The sequence below is a fragment of the Verticillium nonalfalfae genome (assembly GCF_003724135.2).
Source record: "Verticillium nonalfalfae strain VnAa140/NRRL 66861 chromosome Unknown scaffold_191, whole genome shotgun sequence".
Lineage (NCBI taxonomy): Eukaryota > Fungi > Ascomycota > Sordariomycetes > Glomerellales > Plectosphaerellaceae > Verticillium > Verticillium nonalfalfae.
In genome coordinates this window covers 1-19,686 of record NW_021167416.1, presented here as the reverse complement: position 1 = coordinate 19,686, position 19,686 = coordinate 1, and the positions used below count along the sequence as shown (strand labels likewise).

Genomic DNA, 19,686 nt, shown 5'->3' with positions numbered 1-19,686 from the left:
TCGTCGCAGGGAGAGCATGGTACCAGGACTGACGATGTCTACATCAAACGGGAAAATGATTCAACCATGGTTACAAGCACTGTACTTGCTGTCACTGGCAACGATTATGAAGTCACAGATAATAACAATGAAGAAATCGTCTTTAGGAGGATGGTCCTCCGTTACCCTACGAGTAGAGGCGTGTCAGATGTGGGAGGCTGCGAGATATGTTCAATCTCGTCCTAGCAGCCTGGAGGAGCCGGTCAGCAACCTTGACGATATCGGATTAAGCTTTTTGCCTGATCTTGCCACCTCTCTCACAGGTTAGAAGTATTTATTTGGACCCTGGTCTCGGTTTCGTTCGTGTTGGGCTCTCGTGCTCTCTCCTGCCCCACGTGGTGTTCTCATTTTGCTTCATCCTGGAATCTTTCGCCGACCGCCGACAGTTGATGCTCTCTTGGCCACACCAACGTAATGCTTGAGCACAAAAGGTTTGGACTGCCTTTCGGACTGCTTTCCTGACTCGCCCATGTCAGGCTCTTGTGACCTTGTGCTCTCAAGCTCTTGCCCCCGTGTATTGCTCCTGTGCAGTCCGTGATCTTGCGTTGATCGGTGGAAGCCATTCTTAGCCGGCATGCTCAACCTCGATTCGCTTATGTTGCCGTCGGTCGGTTTCGGATCTTCAGCTCGTCTCCCGTTGCCCGCGAGTACATTCACCCTCTTACGTGTTCGGTGCTCTTACGCCGATCATCTCATGGATGCCATTCCCAACCCTGCCCGTATTGTCCTCCTCTTATGTGGTTCGGCTCTTGTGTGTGATACTTTATTCCTGCATTGGTCTTGTACTCGGCCCTGTCAAAAGCAATGTTAGCGGAATCAAGATGCAGATGCAGCAGGGAGGGGATGTGGCGGTGTTCTGGGATATTGTTGATGGGTTTTGGATTAGAGAGCCATGGCGGGGTAACAATCGAGAAGGAAGGTGCCAACGGCGTTCGCTGCATCCCTGACATGCACTTCAGGCGGCATCTGCCAAAGCGCAACTCGAGCGTTGTCACTGTCCGCATCAGCTGACGTTTGGAGCCCAGATTCATAATCCTCAATATTGATCATCCCATGGCATCTGAAAGTACAGCCGTAACCCCCGACTTTGGAAAAGCGATGGCTGCATTTCGTGCTCCCAGGTAAGCACACCAGCAGAACAGAGGCATCATACTACGATCAGCGGACAGGTCAAACGTCGTAACCGCAGTTGCTCCTCTGCGAGTAGGTTTCCCGGATCCATGATCCCACCACAAGTTGAGGGAGCCAAACATTCATGGTCGATGAACGCCTGGTAATGTCCTCCTAATCCATCCCATCGCCCCCCCCCCCCAAACAGCGTAAGGAAGCTGAACATTCTGCTCTCGATAGAACAACGGCCTCTTTGGCAATACCGTCCGCCTCAGGATAGCAAAAATCAGCAGGACATCCCACCCTCGACCAAACAGTGGCCTCTCTAGAATGTGTAGCCCGCTGGCCATCCTTATCACCTCCTCCGCGCTCGGTCCTTCTGGCCTACTCCGGCCAAACACCCGGCACCCCCCTGCCGGTCTCATTCTGCCACATCCCGATCCACACACCACCCATCTTGGCACATGAAAGCGGCCCGTACAGTCGGGACTGTAGCGGGCTCGGTCAAGGACCCAGGGCAACGCCTCACCCGGCGCCAGCGCGACCAAGCAGCCTTCGAGGTACCGCGCCCGAATGGTGTCCATGAGCTAGCGAGGCTTAAATTGTCGACGCGGGCGTTAGAGTGAACTCTCTAGATCCGTCCAATCTAGCCCCACAATCGCGAGTGTAACTGTTTGGGCTAGCGGAAAGTATGTTATCCACCAGCTAATAAGCGCTAATGACGGTGTCAAGGACCGCTTTCACCGCCGGAGACAGCGCCTGATTATCCGTGGGCCGAGGAATCCAGTGGACTGGTTCGTTTCCATCACAGCTGCCATGAGCTATAGAGTATGGTCACCGCCCGGGACGATGAAGCAAGTAGATACTGCTCTTTCCTAGAGGGCTGGTCGTCGAGCGTCTCGCTGGAATGAGGCTTTTATGACTTCTCCTTGGATGAGGCGAACGATGGGTGGAGGCCTACGTACCCCTTTTAGACGAAATGATACCCTGACCCATGAGCCCGGGCCTCTTGGTAAACTAGCTGCTGACGCGCAGCCTCAGCCCAGTGGAACAGCCGGGTATAAGCCGTATCACCTATTGGGAAGGCGGTTGAGGACTACCTAAAAGGCGCCAACTATCCTTCGCCCCTTTGACAATGCTGTTTCTCAGCTTACCGATCATTCATCAGACTTAGTCTAGCTGGAGTGCTAGTATAGGGACAAGATGGACACCATTCCCATCCCTCTCACCGATCTCATCGCCCCTATTCCTAACATCAGAACGCGCACGTTCTTCATCGTGAACGACCGTCTAGACGTCGATGCTCTTCGGAACGCGCTGACAGATCTGATCCGTAACCACTGGCGCAAATTAGGGGCGCGCGTGGTCCGAGGTACCCAAAACGGACAGTGGGAGTATCATCTTCCCAAGACATTCGACGATGAATACGTGCTTTTCAACTGGACCTCGGAAGACACCGAGGCCTCCATTGGCACTGTCACTGAATCATTGAAACGTCCCTCCCCGGGCAGCGGCATCGCTTTCCTCCAGCCCATCGACGACGTCGACAGCTGCTTCAGACCCGCCGACTGGCCTTTTGAGCAAAAGGATGATCCTGCTGACGCCCCGATCCTCTACGTCCACATCCGCACATTTACCGACGCGACTGTCGTCGCCATCAGCATGCTGCATGTCTTCGGCGACCAGCTTGGTCTCGCCAACATTGTGAAAGCATGGATGGGTATTCTCGAGGGGAAAACACCTCCTCCGTTCTTAGGGTACGACGAAGAGGTACTTCCACATGATAAGGCATTTGAGGATTTCCCGAAGCGGGATACGCACCGTAAGGGGTGGATGCGGGTCAGGCGGTATGGCGAGTACGTGTTCGTGCTACTCGGCTTCATCCTGGAATTGATCCTATATGCCGAGGAGAGCCACATCATCTTCTTCCCGCTCCAGATGGTCGAGTCGATGCGGGTACGGACGTCGAAAGAGCTGGAGCAGAAGTACGGGGCTGACCCGGGAATCTCGCACGCGGACATTCTGACTGGCATCTTGACAAAGGTTTCTTCCCATGGCCATAGACATGTGGCAACAGCGCTGACTAGTATGGGCTCCAGTTTGCGCACATGTATAAGACATCACCTGTTACAGTTTCACTCTCGCAAACCGTCAATCGTAAGTCTCTATCAAGCATATTTACCGTCGGAATGTCTCTGACGCACAATTGGTAGTGCGTGGCCGTGTCCCTCAGCTTTTGTCCCCCGCGCGCAACGGCTATATCCACAACGCCCTAATCTATGCGTCATCACGTTACCGTCACTCGCGCTCCACGTCCGTCGGCGAGATTGCGTACCTCAACCGCCAAGCCGTCAACGAAACCTTGACGAACAAAGGCAGCGACGTCGGGTTGGCTGTGATGCGGGAAATGGTCAAGCGCGGCCAATCTTTGCACATTTGTGAACCATTCGAGAAGTCATACGGCGTGACCAACTGGTGCGGAGCCTGGAAGGATGTCGATTTCACCAATGCGGCGAAAACGAGAGAGAAGCAGGGCGGCGAGACCCGCTCGCTGGGAATGCTTGTCCTGGGCCACGGCGGAGAGCGAAAGACGCCTAAAAGATGTAAGTTGCCTTTCTGGGCTTAACCAGGCTTCAGAGAATTACTAACACCATGTTCACAGTCCATTCCACTGTCATGTGCAAGACGAATGATGGTTATTGGGTCGATTTCAGTACATCCCGAAAGGGCATGAAGGCGATAAAGGACTATATCGCCTCGGATCCGGCGCTGGAACGGTTTTGATCATTTCATACCCATGCCCATGCCTGTTTCTGAAGTGAAAGCCTCCTCACAGGAAGAGACAATCTTCCTTTCTCTGCCTATTCAGACCTGATCGTACTAAAAATAAGATCCCAAATCTCTTTGCCTGTTACTTCCTTAGTAGAATGATGCGGCGAGACGGGGCTCGTCTGATTGAAATCCGACGATCCAGCTCCGACAGGCTCAACGTCCTCTAAGCGCATTCTACCAGGGAGAAGCAATTCTTGGTCCTGATCGGGCCGCTTCTCACTGCTCATCGACTGGGCCAAAGACAATCCTGTATTGGTTCGACCACTCGAAGCGATGGGCCTCGGCAGCTCCTTGTCCTTACCCTTGTCCTCGCGCCTCCGTTGCTGTGCGGCTTGGGACGACTCGGTGATACTCGACGTCGATATTTCTCGGGCGGCATTGCTGGAGCTTGACTCGGCGCGAGGCGGCTCGCCCATGGCAGCGCTCTCGCCGGCCTTCTTCTCAACCATCTGCCTCTTGTTTTGCTCGGCCCCTCCCGTAAGCGAGGCTACGATGCGCCGAGCTTCATCGGACTCCGGGACAAATTGATCGTCACCCGGGTCTTCAGGCTTCAGGTCGCTTGTCTGGAGGTAGTACAGCATGTACACAAAGCCAGGCTCACCAACATTCCACTCGTCGTCCATGTAGTGAGCGCTCACCGTCTTATCCTCACACTTGGTTGTGATACGATCACCGAACGGCCTATAGAGACGAACGCGCTCAGTCTCCTTGCCATTGTCGTCGATACGCACCGCTGCCAGAAGGTAGTACGGGCGCTTGTAATAGATACACATGACGAAGCGCTGCAGCTGGATAAAATCCAACTTACGCTGGCCAGGGACGTGGCGTACTCGCATGATCATCGGACATGCAAAAAACGGGTCTAAATGAAGAGTCTCGCTTTTCTTAAAGATGCACAAGCGCCTGCATGCAACCTCTGACAGGCTCGTGCCCTCTCTCTCCTTAGTCATATCGTAGTCGACGAGACCCCAATCAGCCAAGTCACGATCGGAGACGTTGACGGGACCCCAGTCCGACCACTTGTCGCCTTCTTTCTTGCGCACAAGGAACTTGCTGATCAGCTTCATTGAAGAAGACGCCCACAGCGTGTTCAGCAAGAGCTCGCACTCGGCCAACTCGATGTATGGCGACGGGGTCTTGCCCTCGTAGCTCGACTCAAGAAGAGCTCTGGCGGCATCTTGCTGCTTCTGCTCATAGTCTCGGTCGAGCATGAGCTTGTCATCGAGGGAGACTTTGAGAAAATCAATGTTGTGGGACAACCACTCCTGGCGCCCCTTGGAGTCAAGGAGGCTGAAGATGGCGCGCAGCACAACAGTGAGACTGCAGGCCTCGGCAGTGCCTTTGGGAGGGCAGATGGATCGGTAGGTTTCTTGATTCATCGTGGCTGCTGTGATGGTGATGAAGAGGTGGAAAGGGGAGAAGAGAAGTTTGTGGGTGTTCAGGGATAAGGCAACTACGCAAGGCTGGCCGGCATGAGGCAGGGGCGGAAGGCGCAGGCGCGATGCAGCACGTGATTTCGCAATGGACGACGCTCGACGAGAGAACATCGGGGGCCAACAGGGGGATTAGGAACTTTTCGAACCTGAAAGGATGTCACTTGGAGCATGCAACTTGGTACTGTGATTTGCGAGCCAGGGGCTCCAGGCTCACAGGATAAATATTGTAGTCGATGACTTGTAGTTGATGACTTGCAACGCGGATAGCACTTGACGACCAGTATGGCATCTCGTGGACTACGGGCACCTGCCTTGGACAGCCCCACGTGATGAAGTCGCAGGCAGCAATCATGGCACATGTGTGAAATTTTGCGACCTTTGCTTTCTGATTCCCCTTCCTTCCTTCAACCCGCTCCCGAAACTCAAAGGTCAGCCATCGCCGTCGCCACGATATCATCAGAACCAGAGCTAATGATCCATTAACAGCATCACATCCCACAAACAACAAACACCTGGTATTTCATCCCATTCCGTCATCTAATACCCCTGCTGATTTTTTGAAGCTTCATGAGTAACAGCCACGAGATGAGCGGGGGCTCGCTGGGTGACGCACGCGGCGGGCCGGCAGCAGGTGCGCAGGACACACGGGCGACGTTCGTGTCCCCAGCGCCTGCTCTAACCAGCGCCGAGTTGGAAGTGGCAAACAAAATTCGCTGTTACCACGATAACAATTTCGAGCGCTTGGAGGGCACGGGACATTTGGTGACGACCCGCGAATCAAAAAGCGGCGTCATTCAGTCAGTGGACCTAGTCGACGATGACGGTTTCAGTCACCTGCCTGCCGTGACTGTCATCAACGGCGCAACTGTTACTAAGTGCTTAACGAGGGACGACGCAGCAGTATCTGTAGCGAACTTCTTCTACCGAAACGGACCATGTGTCCTGATCGCGTACAAAGTCAAACAAGCCGGAGAGGAGTGGCATCATCCACTGACCCTCCAGGGCAAACACGGTGCGAATCTTCAGACAGCAGCCGAAAGCGATTTCGAGCGGCTCAAAGATCACGCGAGTAACTTGGAACTTCTCGAGGAACGGCATGCCGAAAGGAGCCGAACCTTGAAGAAGAACCATGCCAATCATGTTCGGTCCCTGAACAACCAGGTCAGGTACAATGTACAGCTCGTCAATCAGTTGAAGGATCAGCTGAGGGCAGCTAACATTGAGCCCAACTTGGAGGTCATACCCAACTCTCCCACGGGTGACAATGCCGGCGCCGCGACCATTGCTAAACGTAGTGCTGTGGACGCGGCGACGGCTAACGTGCGGCAACCTGCGAAGAAGCAGCGTGGCAATGGGGAGACTTTTGTCAACCCAGCCCCGTCTGTGACTCCGTCGAGCATGCAAGCGTCGTCTAGCAGCGCGCTGCCCGAAGCTGAAAAGGCTGAGGGTTTGCCCAGATCGGCGACAACCGCAAGCGCCACGGCTCAGACCTTGAAAAACAGGCTGAAGCGGGAGAAAAGACGAGTTAAAAAGCGCGAAGCCATGGCTGCTGCCGCAAGCTGGGTCTCGACGCCGACGGCGAACTTGGCGCACTCGACGCACAACGAGGATCGTGAGCTGCAGCCGCGGGGTGAATTGACCAAATCAATTCACAACCCTTTCACAAGCGGCAGCGGTCGCGGCCAGGCAATTCGTCCGATCCCCGTTTGTGAGACCGTCCCGGATTATGGCCCGCCGACAACCCTTACTGCAGACCCGAAGTCGACGATCCCCTATGGTTCTTCTTCGCAAGCGGAGAAGGGCCCTGGCGAGGATACGGAGATGGAGGCCACGCAGACGAAGAGTTTTGGTTTGCCAGTTGGGCCAACAGACGAGATCGGTTACACGCCCAAACGGTGATCCTTATCGGAGCGGCGAGGCAGGCGATACTGCCTTCGAGCCCGATTTCGATACAGCCGTTGGGGGCAACCTCCGCGACGTGCTGGAGGGCGAGATGGACATGTCATAGTGATGGGCGGTTTGGTAGAGATGAGGGGGTGGCCAAGGGCCCTGGTTTTGCTTGCAGTAATTGAATTTATTTGCGGCACCTGTACTTGTATGCTAGTGACTCTAAGCCTTGCATGACGTACCTATACCGTGTCTGTTTTATTTTATTGGCATAGTCTCTCCATGATGATGGCACGTGCGAGTATATTCCATGATGTTTGCCGAGGTCCTGTCTGGAGACGACTTATCTGGGACCTTCCTTCTCCAGGGCCCTATCCTTCTCTTCCCCCTCTCCAGGATTCACCAACGACATTTCAGCAGTCCAGAAGCATCAGCAGCATAAGCAGCATCAATCTGTGAATCTGTCCTTGCCTGACCATCAAGTCGGAAGAGGAAAACCGGCCCTTTATTTTGAAGTGGTCGGATGAGATGGAGGACGAAATGTCCAAAATCGACGCCGCGAGCGCGCCCATGGCAGCGCTTGCTCTGGGCCCTAAGACAGAGCTGCCTGTTGGTCCAGGACCCAAGGCGGCGAGGGGGGAAGCGCTCGGAGTAGCGAGCTGCCGGGCTGTCCAAGGATGAGACCGGGGACCCTGTCCCCGGTAGGCCCACGGACGAGACTCGAGCCGAAGAGGAAACCGCCGAATGGGATAAAGGAATCGAGTGGATAGACACTGCCGAGGGTCCGTCATCTCTTCCCATGCATCAATTCGTGGATACCAGGCTCAAGGAGTTGGTTGCGAGGAAGGTAGGTGTCGACTCGACGCCTTTAACCTACGCGACCGCCCTTGCACAATACGGCGAATCGGTCTACAAGACACGGAAAAAGCTTCTCGAGCTAGGCTTGTCTTCCGTCGGCGTCCGGTTCCTGTGTTGGTTAGCGGTCGGGGGCGTCTGGGCTTTTCATCGCAAGTTATTCTCATCCATCGCACGTTAAAGGCTTCCTTTCACTAACGCCTTCGATCTAGTTGACATGAAATTCCCTACCGAGAAGCCCAAGATTTCCAGGGGCCTTCGCGACTCTATATATAGTCGGATGGTCATGGAGAAGAGAAGACTGGACGCCAGCGGATGGACAGAGGTCGGCAAGAATGGCAAGGCTACAGAGCCCGCCAAGCCCGCGGCGGTTCAGAGCAAGCACATTTGCTACAACTGCCGCGAGGCTGGGCACATTGCAAAGAATTGCAAGGCGCCGAAGCAGCAGAAGCCGCAGCAGACCATGCTCAAGGCGTGGAAGGCTGAGCACATGCAGTTGGGGGATGTGCCCGTTCATGGCGTTGCCCCGTTTTCGGTGATAGTTCCCGGCAGCTTCAACCGCCAGGGCCTCGTGACGATGGTCGGGACAAGCAACGTCTTGGTGCAGCCGCCCGGCATGCCATAGGAAATTCAGTACCTCGTAGAGAGAGTGCTCGGGTCGTCAAGCGGCCGTTGGAGCGTTCGAGTCGCGTTTGCCAGGCCTGGGCTAGACCCTAAGTCTCCTGCGCACGCCGACATGCTGCTCGACGCGTTTCACGACCTCTTGGTCTGGAACACGGAGATTTTCGAGCAAGCCACACGTCTTGAGGACGTCGTGGTGCGCTTGAACAATAAGCGAGGCCTACGTGGTCGGCCCGGGCGTCCCGAGTACACCCAGGTAATCGGGGCTCTCGTGCGAGCGGCCGTATTCCTCACAGAGAAGCACGACAGACGACATCACCTGGAGCTTGAAGAGCTGAGCACGCTCTTGAGGTCTTGCTTCCAGCATCACGTGCCTACGCCCGCCAACGTCGAGCGTCTCAACGATCTCGTCTCGGACATTAACGCAGCTGAGCTGCGGACACTCGAGGGCGAGTTGTTTGGCAAGATCTGTCTAGCCACTCGGAACGAGATCCGGCAACTCATCAGCGATGAGTGGAAGCGCGAGTTAGCCGCTCTTACCGCGGCGGGAAACGTCGACAGGACGCACGAGACGTGCCACGATGAAGGCTCAATGTCAAGACCCCTGCGGAGCCAGCAAGGGCCTGCAATGCTAGGGGGCTGGCCAGGGGCTAAGGGTCACAAGAGAACGTATATATATGCTGCGGAGGGCCCCCGCAAACTGTGGAGAGCCAGAATTCAGATGTATTCCTATCCCATACATATATTCTAACTACCTGCGGACCCTGTGGAAGATCCCTTCACTCTGCTCTAAACAACGTTCTAGCACTCAAAAAGCAGCTACAGATCAGCACCGGCGAGACTTGGTAAAGGCGTGCGAGTGCTTTGATACGGGCTGCGGACGCAGGGCAAGAGTATGAATATATTCGTTCCTGCGCTACCTATTACTCTTTACGTGAAATGTGTACTCCATGACTTGTGCTGTCATATAGACCTCTGTTTCGTCGATTGGAGATGACGAGAAGGTACTGAGCGAGGGAGCCGGTTCAAGGGGAGCCAACGAGCAGGTCACCGGAACCGCAGACGAGAGTATAAAGGAGTATTGTGCATTCCCTTATTCCCGCTAGCACTAACGTTCTCGGGGAACAGGCATGGGATCGGTGGAGCGCTTCGGTTGGGTAATGAGTCCTGTCGAAAAAAGGGGTCAGCAACAGCTCCAGGTGTAGTGGAGAAGGACTCAGCCAGGGCTTGGGTAGCCAGAGATTGCTAGGAAACGCGCTGGTTGTCCGTTTGCTCCAGTGCTCTTGGTCGGCGTGCTCTGAGAGCCGTGATCGACGCCAGGCAACAGGAATGCTGGTGACGAGTTTGCTGCGGATGATAGCAGAGGATGCTGAAAAGCAATGGAATAATAGCCTTGAGGTGATAGTAGACGAGGAGAACTTACCTTGTCATAAGTCAAATCAGCGATGCATGTCTCAAGTGGAAGGGGCGAGAAAACGGCTGCCTACAGAAACATGGGTGCAGCACAAGGAAGAAGCCAAGCCTTTATTCTTAGAAAGAATATCACCAGCATCATCATCACCAAACACCCAGAAAAGCCCAATTCCATCAAGACATCAGATTTTACACCAAGATATCAGATAAAGATGGTCCGATTACCTCCAACGGAGCATGGCCAGCCAGGCGCGGCCGCGCCCCGGACGGAGGAGTCGAAGTGGAGCTACCGGCTGGGGGACGAAGCCGAGGACGAGGACGAGATAGTGGAGAGGGCCAGGAGGGAAGCTCCTCCGAATATCACAATTGGAGAGCTTCACTCGCTACTAGCGGCCACCTTTGGTGATCAGTGGACGCAAGAAGAAGAAGACGAGCTCGATAGAGCTATGAACGATGACCCGGTCGTTGTCGCGTTACTGGATCCCAGTACCGGCAGACACGGGGGTATCGGGGGTCTTTGGAAGGCGACACTGTATTCTATGCGAGAGACGCCTGATCGCCTGATGTCGGCGCCCCTGCGAGTTAGCACTCGTCAGCACAAGGCGCTGCCTCGACACGGCAACATGCGTAATCCGAACATGAACCAGATGTACTGCACCCACCTGATCGTTCTTGTCAGCCATCCCATCTGGGAGAGGGACATTCGAGCGCTGCGGCAGACCATCGCGTTTGCCGTCGCCTGCCATACCAAAGACCAACGACCTTGGAAATTTGAGACCATGGTGGGAGGCTCCGTCCTCGCAGAATTCGGACGACAGGCTGCGGCCTCAGATGGTTCTCAAACGATGGCTTCGCTGTTTCGTCAGATCAGCAATGGGGCCGCGGGAGAGAAACCGCCGCTGGTCCTGCTCATGGACGAGTTGGCGGGTGACGGGGACGACGACGTCGAAGAAGGGGACTTTGATGATGATGAAGCCGAGGTAGAGTACGAGGTGCAGCTCCGCCACTTGGCGAGCGTCATCAAGAGTCTCGACACCCTCGTGCCCAGATTCAAGCCGACTGCACACTACGAGCGACTGGCCTGCAAAGCCAGGAGCGAGCGGCACATTCCCAGTATCAAGACGCAGCTTCCTGACGTCCGGCGTCGGTCTTTGCTTCGGGAGCGCCGTCTCGCGGCGATTCAGGACAAGGGACTTACGCCGGAAGCATCAGAATTGCCAGAGTCATCCAATTCGGGCGATTCTGAGGGTATGTTCGCCACCAATTCGCCCCAACCATTGCTGACCTGATTAGCTGGCCAACAGCCTCCCGAGTCGCTGTCGATCCCGCCCACACAGTTCAGCGAAGAACGTGCCGTCGAAGTTCCCGAAACCCCTTCCCGAACACAATACCCGCAGATCGAACGGACGAGGACTGTGGAGCCCATTGAGCGCTTGCCGCCACTCCAGGGTTCTCTCCATCTCGAGACTCCAGCGCGGACGGCCATACCGCCCGAGGAGGCGTCCATCGCGGCGGCTGCGCCTGCTGTGACGTCTGCGAAGCGGACGGCTGCGCCTGATGCAACGTCTGCGAGGCCCGCGAAGCGAGTTTACAAGAACATGTACACCGCGAAGAACAGGACTGTCGCAGCACGGCCGATGGCTGGTCCGAACGCCCAGCCGCACGAGTCACACGAGTCGAATGACTTGGGTGACTTAGGTGACTTGGGCGACTCGTCCGACTCGATGGGCCCCCCCGCCGTTGTGTCTGACAGCGAGGCGAGTAATAGCCTCGGACAACCAGAACATTCCGAAGGAGAGCAGACGCGTGGGCCCGACGTGCGGGGGCACGCTGTTGTTGCTCGACCGGATGAGGCTTCTATCGAGGGTGGTTGGCCTTCGTCTCTCGGTGCTGCAGTGCCACGAGCTGCCCAGTCTGCTGCTAGGGCTGCAAAGCCTACAAGCGTTGGGACGGAAGAGACGCGGTATCCGGCATCGTCCTTCTCCACGTCCGATAGCGCGCCCCCTGCGACTGCTATGCTAGAACTAGTGGGCTTTCAATACACGGGAGAACAGCAATCAGATCAGCACAGAGATCAGATACCCATCTACCATAAGTCGATGGACTTCATCAATCCTGCCCGGTATGATTGTATGGCGGAGTGGCTAGCAGACTCTTAATCCTTTTTTTTTTTTTTTTTTTTTTTTTTACACACACAGAAACCCTGCATCCCTTGTGACTTGCATGCAATGAATAATAAATTCATAGACCTTCATGTGATATATCCTCTACGACTATGTTCGTCGCAAAATATGGCATCACAGTCAGCGCCCTGAAGGGTTACAATCTTAACCTCAGAAGGAAGTCAACAGCGAGATAAGACAGCACGATTATAGCGATAGTGTTTATTATGTCACAACATGTACCAGAGAAAGAGCATGTAATACCGGTAAGCTGCAACTATAACCTCCTCCTCGGCCTCCTCCTCATCCTCCTCATCCTCCTCATCCTCCTCATCCTCCTCCTACTCCTCGGCCTCTTGCGTGGCCCTTGCGTTCCGTATAGCTCTAGTAGTCCATCGGGTGACTACCTGCTGACGCTGGGGCTCGGCGATTTCGTTACCGACTCTTTGCTGTCCGGACACTCGGGCTGGGCGTTAAAGCCTGCACCGGCCATATTAATGAGCTTGCGGGCTGCTGCGCAGCTCTTGCCTCCAGCCACATCGGTATCGATAGCAGGCTTAGCATGCAGCTCCCTCGTCAGCTCCTTGAAGACCTCGGGGTCCACGACGGCATCGTCCCCCGAGTCGTGTTCGGGCTCGACAGCAGGCTCTGGTGTGGCCTCTTGGTGGCCTGTGGCGCCGTAGTTTTCCAGCAGCAGCGTCATCAAGCGACAGGCAGCGTCGAGGGTGAAGCCGGAAGAGCGTAGGCGAGCATTCTGACAGACGACGCTGGCCAGGGTCTTGGGCACGCTCTCGTGGGCCTTGTCGCCGCCGAGGTAGCTGATCATTCGCGCAACGTCCGCCATCTTCGTCTCGAGCCTCTCCATTCGCTCCTCAACGTCGCCGAGACGTTCCTCGATGCCCGTCTCGAGCTCGAGCTCGTCGCGGAAACTCTCAATCTCGGCGCGTGTGGCGGCGGCCAGGTTCTTCTGCAAGACGTCGCTGCGAACGAGAGCGTTCATCCGCGACATGGGCAGCTGGCCCAGCCTGCGCTTCCGCCTTCCCTGGCCCTTCCTATAAAATATTCCCTCCTGGCCCTCTGCTTCTCAGCTCCTGCAGGTAATGTTGAACGTTGACCAAACGTCAACTATACTGCTATCGTGAAACAATACCCAAAACCGCGGTACTGCGATGGATACGACGATGGACGAGGCATGGAAACCCACGATAAAGGTCAAGGTGAATGTATTACAGCAGCTTCAGAGACGGCAGGGACACATTTTCGAGGAGCTCCTCGGCCGCAGGGGCATCAGCCTTCTCGGTTTCTGCAACCGTCCGCTTTCCGACGACGACGTCCACCAGGTCACGGTTGTCCTCTTTTGCTGCAACGCGTTCCGCGTTTCTGGCGTGGACCAATGTCGCATCGACGAAGGGGTGCATGCATTCCACCTTGCCGCCAACGTCGCATGTTCCGTACAGTCACCGTGGGCCGCCCTCCTCGACCGCAACGCGTACGGTAACGACTCCGCCTACTTTGTGGTAGCCTCGACGAGCGCGCGCAAGAGCGGCGATGACCTCGAGCTGCCTGATGCCACGTACGTGCCGGAACACATTGTGCAGCCGTGGTTGCATTTTGATCTCAGTCAGCCGGGGCAGCCGCCGAGGGTCGAGGAGCTCGAGGCCCGTGATCTCTTTGCATCCCGTACGTCGTAAGCATCAATACACATTGTACACCCAACTTCGTTGTTCACGTGAATCTGTAAGTGATAAAAATATAATTAAGCATCTAATTCATGTCTGTACCTCGTCACTCGCAAGGCGGAACTGGTACCGCGTCTCGCCACCCTCGTCCACGAGGGCAAACCGCAGGCACTGGTGAGGGCGCCTGCAGTGCCCGCAGGTGGTGCCCGTGATGATGTGAGGCTGCCAGGTGGACATGAACCTGTGGTTGTCCTCAGCCCAGTGGGCGAGGTGGAACCAGCACATCCACATGAGTCTGTCGGACACCGGCTCGGGCAATACCTTGTCGACCTCGCGCATCATGATATCGGCGATGCGGGGATAGGACAAGAACGGCGCGACCTTGAAGATGACGGAGCGAACCGAGACGTTGGCCCGTGTCAGCGGTATGTGCCGCAGGATCTCGCTCAACGGTACCAGTATGTCGTCCCACTGGCTGAACCTGGGCCTCGGGTTCTGCGGCGCAGACTGCCCAGCATCGACCTGGCCGTCCTCGCCGTCCTCGCCGCCACGGGACTCTTGGCTGACCTGCGCCACGATGGACGACAGCCTGCCCTCGAGGTCGATCGAAGACGATCGCTCCTCGAGCTGGGCCTCGCGAAAGTCGAGCTCCCTGTCGCGCCTCGTCTGGGCCGCCACCATACTCTCACGCACCGATTCTGCCTCGGCATCCGCCGCAGCCTGCTTCCGTACCATCTCCTGCTGGAAAGACTCGGCGAGAGCCGCGTGGCTGCTTTGGACCAAGTCCGCAGCTTCCGCAGCACTCTCCTGAAAGCGGATGCGCGCCTGTGCGAGGAGGTTTTCGGCGGCCGCGACTTTGTCCTCGGCAGCATGCGGCTTGGCCCTGGCGTCGGCGACTTTGCCTTCGGCGTCGGCCAGCCTCGCTCTCATCGTCGCCATCATGGTCTCCGCCGTGCGTTCCCTCATGGTGACCGCCTTCTCCCACGCCTCGGCCGCAAGCTCTTTGGTATCAACCGCGGCCACGCGCGACTCGGCGATCACGGCAGCTTCAGACCTCTTGACAGCTGAGATCGTCTCCCATGTGGCCTCCGAGTCGTCGCGTTTCGCCTGGATCTCCGCGTCGGCCCTGGTCCGTAGTCTGTCGACTTCGGCGGCAGCTCTTTCAAGCCTCGCCTCAGCCTCGGTATCGGCGTTGCGAAGCATTGCCTTGGTCTCGTCGTCGGCTTTCTGAAGCCTGGATCTGACGTCGGCGTCTGCCTGCTCTAGCCTCGTCCGGGCCTCGGCGTTGGCCCGTCGGAGCCTCGACTCAGCCTCAGCGTTGGCAGCATCCAGCCGCGTCTAGGCCTCGGCGTCGGCCCGTCGGAACCTCGCCTCGTCCTCAACTTTGACAGCGTCAAGCGTTTGTGCCCTCATGGCCTTCTCTGCCCGTTCTTGGGCAGTCCGCTCGGCGTGCCTTGAACGCAGCGCCTCGATCTCGGGGTTGAGAACAGCCTTTTCAGACTAGAACTCTGGCCTGAGCACGCTCTCCTCGCCGGTCAAAGACTCTCTCATCTCTCGACGAGCAGCAGTCTTCTCGACCTCGATCACGCCCTCGGCCGCCCGGTGGGCTGACCTGATCAAGGTCGAAATTTCCCCGTCAAGGTCTGCCGTTACACTAAAGTGCATCTGCTCTGGGCCATGCCTGATGACAGAGTCATGGACGGCCCGGAGTAGGGGCTGGATCTGGAGGAGCCTCTCAACGAGGACCTCCAAGGAGTTTATAGGCTCTGTAGAGTCCATTTTGAATGTCGTGAAAGGGCTGAAGAAGGGAGAGAAGATCAAAGGACTTGGGGCTGAGATTCTTTGATACATTACAGATTTTCCCGCTCACGCCGGAGCAGGGACGATCCTGGGGCTCCTCCCATGTCCGGCGCACGATGCTCCAAATAACGTTCGTATGAAGGTCAGTGTACTGTCCAAGCAAGTGCTCGACATAGTACCTACCTCAGCAAGTGTTGGTAGGTAGGTGGGCACTGGCTGCCTCAAGCGACTGCCTCGAATTTCATGATGACCCCATTCCATCGCCAGAGCCAGTAGCATCACGGCAATATTAGCAGGATGGTATGTGGCTGAGGGGGCACTGGTTGCGGCTGTCTTAACCACGACTGCCAATCGTGACTGCCTCTTGTGCGACTACTTAAATTTTCGCTGAAGTCAGTTCGTAAACCCGCTCTCAGACTTCCATCTCCAGGGTCAATAAAATCACGACAGCACTGCGCGACGGCCACAATGGCGTCATCATCGCTGCCTGACCCTCGAATGATGCCGAAGAAGATGCCGGCGATTGCGTCCAAGTTGGGCGCTTTCAGCCTTGCGCAGCCGGCGAGTCACAAGAAGACGACGGCGGTCCAGGAGAGAATGGACGAGACGAAGCGTGCGCTGAGAGAACTCGTCCGGGCGGAGCAAGACCTCGCGAAGAAGCTCGGCACAACCACCGAAGCTGACAAGCAGGCGATGCAGGCACGGCTGGAGGAGCTGGAGACCCACGACGCCGAACAGGCGAAGCTCGTTTCCGGGCTTCAGGTGCTCAAGGCCAACGCGTCGGCCTTGGAGGCGGCGTGTAACAGGATCATGACCAAGGAGCGCCTCAGCGGCACCCTTGACTATACCTTTACCCCCGAGACGACGTTGCTGATCGCGGGTTTTCAGCTTGTGAGCGTGGGAGGCCTCGAAGCCTTGTTCGCATCCAACGCCGAGGTGGAGAGAGACCTACAGAAGGTCGTAGCAGGCCAAAAGGGCAGTGCAGCGACGTCGAGCGAACTCGTCAAGGAGCTTCTCCGCATCGCGAAGCACCCCCCGCCGCTGTGCAGGGGCATGGAGCAGGGTCTCGACAGTGTCGAGATGTCTCGACGTCGGCGCGTCGCGAGCGCGAGCTCGAACGACGCCTCGACGAAGAGATGAAGAAGAACGTCGACCTGCAGAAAGCCCGTCGCGACGCGACCGCCGAGGCGCGGAAGCACAGGCTGACCGTCGAGGCTTACAAGATGTCCATCAAAGAGGCGGCTTGCGTGCTGAAGCGCGGCTTGCGTGCCGACGATGACTTGGCTGAGCGGGATCAGCAGATCCTGCAGCTAAGGCAGGAGCTCGCGAAGGCGCGGCAGAGGGCGGAGAACCTCGACGAGGAGCTGGCGAATTCGCAAAAGTTCCAAGACGAGGATCCCCGGGACGCCGACAACGACTCGGAGGCCGACGGCGGCGACGACCGGCGGCTCCAAGAGACGGAAGAGGTGCTCAGGGGGGTGGAGATTGAGCTAGGCGCCGAGCGTGCCACCGTCAAGGCCCGTAACGCGACAATCGCCGCGCTCGAAGGCCAGGCGACGGCGATGCAACGGCAGCTGCAGTTGGCTTTTGATGCACAAGACTCTGCCGAGCGTCGTACGCTTATGGTCCTGGTCTCTGGAAACCGCATCGAGGCTGACGAGCGGCCCCGCGCGTCGTTCAGCCAGGTGACGCCTTGGGCACCTGGCAGTCACGAGCTGGCGATGCCTTCCATGGGCGCGAGCAACACCTCGGTCGTCGCTCTCCAGGTCCTAGCAAAGCTCGCCGACGAGAGCCCGGAGGCGGCCATCTTCGAGCATGCGTGGGTGCTGTGGTCGCTGCTGCGTCAGGGCCGGGACTTGGAAACGGGTCTCGCCGGTGTCATTGCCGACCAGCTCGTGACGCGTGGCGACCGGAGCCAGCCACTCGTGCTGGGGATCTGGCAGCTGTTGGTCGAGTTTGCGCGGTGGCCGTGCCTCACACGCTACCTGCAGCAGTTCCTCGACATGCTGGCGCCGAATGAGCCGTTGCTCTGGGTCCTCAATGCGGCGCGTTCCGATCCCGAGACGCTGCGAGGCGCGTGCCGAGACGTCGAGGCGGTGCTCTACCTCGAGGAGACGCCCGAGAGGGACGAGATGGCGTTCGTGTCGCATCCTACGTGGCCCATGGTGCTGCACGTGTCGTTTGCCGGTGGCTGGATGCGGTACGTGGCAGACGTCAGGTTTGGCCTCGCGTCGCTGACGTTGCGCGGCTCGGCAGATGGCACAGCGTTGCAGATGGAGTGGGCCGATCTGGTGACTCCGTACGTGTGGTGGGATATCAATGTGCGCAAGGGGGACTGTTTCTGGCATGAATATATTTATTTCCCTAGACTCTGATGACTGCTGTGACGTGGCACGATTCTACCGATCCCTTCGAGGCCGACACTCGGAGAGCCACTCGAGAAAAACGCGTTCGGATGCACAAGGCTTATTGATACGGAGAAACCGGTTCATTAGCATATGGGTATGGAGCTCGCGCGGGAACTTGACTGCTCTCGTTCTCTTATGACCAGCCTGCATCACCTCGCACAGCGCTGCCGTGCCGTCCCGAAGCACTTCGTCGTCCCCGTACACGACGAGTATGTCCTCGACCGGCAAGTCGGCCCACCACTCTGCCGGTGTCGTGAGGAGGCTGTTCCAGTAGTCAGGCGCCGAATCGCCCATGTAGTTCTTCGTCCAGTACTCGAGGGCGGCGGGGCTTAAGATGTCCTTGTCGGTATTGTCTGTCATCGATCTCCCGGCGCTTCCGTTCACGACCCACGGCGAAATGAGGGCGGCGCCGGCGAGGCGTCCTTGAATCGGTCGAGGCGATACGAGGGGGTTCGGATGTGCGAGGTGCAACAGCAGATTCAGCACGAGGTGTCCGCCGGCAGAGTCTCCGATCAATGTAATGGTCGAGGGCTGCACGGATTGCGAGTCAAGTAGATAGTCGATGAGCGCTACAGCCTGCTGGAGCTGACGGGGGTAGTGATTGCCGGTCTCCGAGGCGAGGGCTGTTATGGCATGTCATTAGCGATGGGCGTTGTCCAGCAAGTTGAAAGGCTCACCGTATGGGAGAATGAAGACAGACGTGTCGCCTGGGAGAGAATCGCCAAACCCCCACGCGACCTTGACCTGTTCGGGGAGCGCAGGTCCCATGTATCCGCCGCCGTGGAAGATCACAATGACCTTTTCCGTCTTTGCGCGGCCCAACCGTATAGCCATGGTTCCATCGCCAAGTCGGATCTCGGTGTGCGGTATGCCCAGCGTCTTGGCTACGCTGCGACACGTCTTCGTTGTGGACGGTAGCAGGTTCTGAATGGCCACGGCATCGAGGTTGGACTGGAAATCCAGCATGCCTTGGTACACAACATACTCGTACAATGTGTCGAAGCGCGTGGGCCTGCCGATGGCTGCGCGTGCGACCTTTAGGAGCAGCGCGAATGCTGTGTCGACGCGTCAATGGATGTAGCACGGTCTGGCGGAGAAGGGTGTTAACATACTGATGCGAGTTGCTCGTAGCAGGAGAGCGATCCAGCCCCAGGCACCCAGCGATACAAGGTACTCACTCGCCATCAGCGGACGAGCTTTGGACTTCATAGTAGGTGGCTGTCTAATAGATAGGGATGTTAATATGAAGCTATACATTACCTGACTATTGGGTATCGACCTAAGCTGATACTTAGGTCTATTTTTAGTCTGACCTAACTAAGGGGGCTAAGTAAAGGGTGCGATTAAGAGCTATATTAGAATACTATAATATATATTATAGTCGAGTAGGCTATATAGTCGAGTAGGCTATATAGTCGAGTAGGCTATATAGTCGAGTAGGCTA

General features: G+C 56.9%; 12 protein-coding genes across 12 annotated transcripts; 7 read left to right on the top strand and 5 right to left on the bottom strand.

Annotated features, from left to right (window-relative positions):
- Positions 1 to 1,613: 1,613 nt before the first annotated feature.
- On the top strand, positions 1,614 to 3,933 carry D7B24_003313 (uncharacterized protein; the record flags this gene model as incomplete). Its single annotated transcript, XM_028637505.1, has 6 exons — positions 1,614 to 1,631; positions 1,882 to 1,943; positions 2,346 to 3,192; positions 3,249 to 3,306; positions 3,363 to 3,752; positions 3,812 to 3,933. 6 exons carry the CDS (start codon positions 1,614 to 1,616, stop codon positions 3,931 to 3,933), a joined length of 1,497 nt encoding a protein of 498 aa, XP_028490728.1.
- Positions 3,934 to 4,010: 77 nt separating this feature from the next.
- D7B24_003312 (uncharacterized protein) lies at positions 4,011 to 5,360 on the bottom strand (the record flags this gene model as incomplete). The annotated part of the gene is made up of 1 exon (XM_028637504.1): positions 4,011 to 5,360. The coding sequence occupies one exon, from the start codon at positions 5,358 to 5,360 to the stop codon at positions 4,011 to 4,013; it is 1,350 nt and encodes a 449-aa protein (XP_028490727.1).
- Positions 5,361 to 5,984: 624 nt separating this feature from the next.
- D7B24_003311 (uncharacterized protein) lies at positions 5,985 to 7,316 on the top strand (the record flags this gene model as incomplete). The annotated part of the gene is made up of 1 exon (XM_028637503.1): positions 5,985 to 7,316. The coding sequence occupies one exon, from the start codon at positions 5,985 to 5,987 to the stop codon at positions 7,314 to 7,316; it is 1,332 nt and encodes a 443-aa protein (XP_028490726.1).
- A 528-nt stretch (positions 7,317 to 7,844) lies between these two features.
- On the top strand, positions 7,845 to 8,784 carry D7B24_003310 (uncharacterized protein; the record flags this gene model as incomplete). The annotated part of the gene is made up of 3 exons (XM_028637502.1): positions 7,845 to 7,913; positions 7,960 to 8,275; positions 8,372 to 8,784. 3 exons carry the CDS (start codon positions 7,845 to 7,847, stop codon positions 8,782 to 8,784), a joined length of 798 nt encoding a protein of 265 aa, XP_028490725.1.
- A 111-nt stretch (positions 8,785 to 8,895) lies between these two features.
- Positions 8,896 to 9,434, top strand: D7B24_003309 (uncharacterized protein; the record flags this gene model as incomplete). The annotated part of the gene is made up of 2 exons (XM_028637501.1): positions 8,896 to 9,374; positions 9,428 to 9,434. The coding sequence occupies 2 exons, from the start codon at positions 8,896 to 8,898 to the stop codon at positions 9,432 to 9,434; spliced, it is 486 nt and encodes a 161-aa protein (XP_028490724.1).
- A 971-nt stretch (positions 9,435 to 10,405) lies between these two features.
- D7B24_003308 (uncharacterized protein) lies at positions 10,406 to 11,958 on the top strand (the record flags this gene model as incomplete). Its single annotated transcript, XM_028637500.1, has 3 exons — positions 10,406 to 11,441; positions 11,487 to 11,891; positions 11,951 to 11,958. The coding sequence occupies 3 exons, from the start codon at positions 10,406 to 10,408 to the stop codon at positions 11,956 to 11,958; spliced, it is 1,449 nt and encodes a 482-aa protein (XP_028490723.1).
- Positions 11,959 to 12,758: 800 nt separating this feature from the next.
- Positions 12,759 to 13,355, bottom strand: D7B24_003307 (uncharacterized protein; the record flags this gene model as incomplete). The annotated part of the gene is made up of 1 exon (XM_028637499.1): positions 12,759 to 13,355. One exon carries the CDS (start codon positions 13,353 to 13,355, stop codon positions 12,759 to 12,761), a length of 597 nt encoding a protein of 198 aa, XP_028490722.1.
- Positions 13,356 to 13,524: 169 nt separating this feature from the next.
- On the top strand, positions 13,525 to 14,046 carry D7B24_003306 (uncharacterized protein; the record flags this gene model as incomplete). The annotated part of the gene is made up of 1 exon (XM_028637498.1): positions 13,525 to 14,046. One exon carries the CDS (start codon positions 13,525 to 13,527, stop codon positions 14,044 to 14,046), a length of 522 nt encoding a protein of 173 aa, XP_028490721.1.
- Positions 14,047 to 14,124: 78 nt separating this feature from the next.
- D7B24_003305 (uncharacterized protein) lies at positions 14,125 to 15,237 on the bottom strand (the record flags this gene model as incomplete). Its single annotated transcript, XM_028637497.1, has 1 exon — positions 14,125 to 15,237. The coding sequence occupies one exon, from the start codon at positions 15,235 to 15,237 to the stop codon at positions 14,125 to 14,127; it is 1,113 nt and encodes a 370-aa protein (XP_028490720.1).
- Positions 15,238 to 15,372: 135 nt separating this feature from the next.
- D7B24_003304 (uncharacterized protein) lies at positions 15,373 to 15,813 on the bottom strand (the record flags this gene model as incomplete). The annotated part of the gene is made up of 2 exons (XM_028637496.1): positions 15,373 to 15,534; positions 15,688 to 15,813. 2 exons carry the CDS (start codon positions 15,811 to 15,813, stop codon positions 15,373 to 15,375), a joined length of 288 nt encoding a protein of 95 aa, XP_028490719.1.
- A 489-nt stretch (positions 15,814 to 16,302) lies between these two features.
- On the top strand, positions 16,303 to 18,209 carry D7B24_003303 (uncharacterized protein; the record flags this gene model as incomplete). Its single annotated transcript, XM_028637495.1, has 3 exons — positions 16,303 to 16,924; positions 16,969 to 18,133; positions 18,203 to 18,209. 3 exons carry the CDS (start codon positions 16,303 to 16,305, stop codon positions 18,207 to 18,209), a joined length of 1,794 nt encoding a protein of 597 aa, XP_028490718.1.
- Positions 18,210 to 18,233: 24 nt separating this feature from the next.
- Positions 18,234 to 19,451, bottom strand: D7B24_003302 (uncharacterized protein; the record flags this gene model as incomplete). The annotated part of the gene is made up of 3 exons (XM_028637494.1): positions 18,234 to 18,865; positions 18,920 to 19,297; positions 19,355 to 19,451. 3 exons carry the CDS (start codon positions 19,449 to 19,451, stop codon positions 18,234 to 18,236), a joined length of 1,107 nt encoding a protein of 368 aa, XP_028490717.1.
- Positions 19,452 to 19,686: the final 235 nt, after the last annotated feature.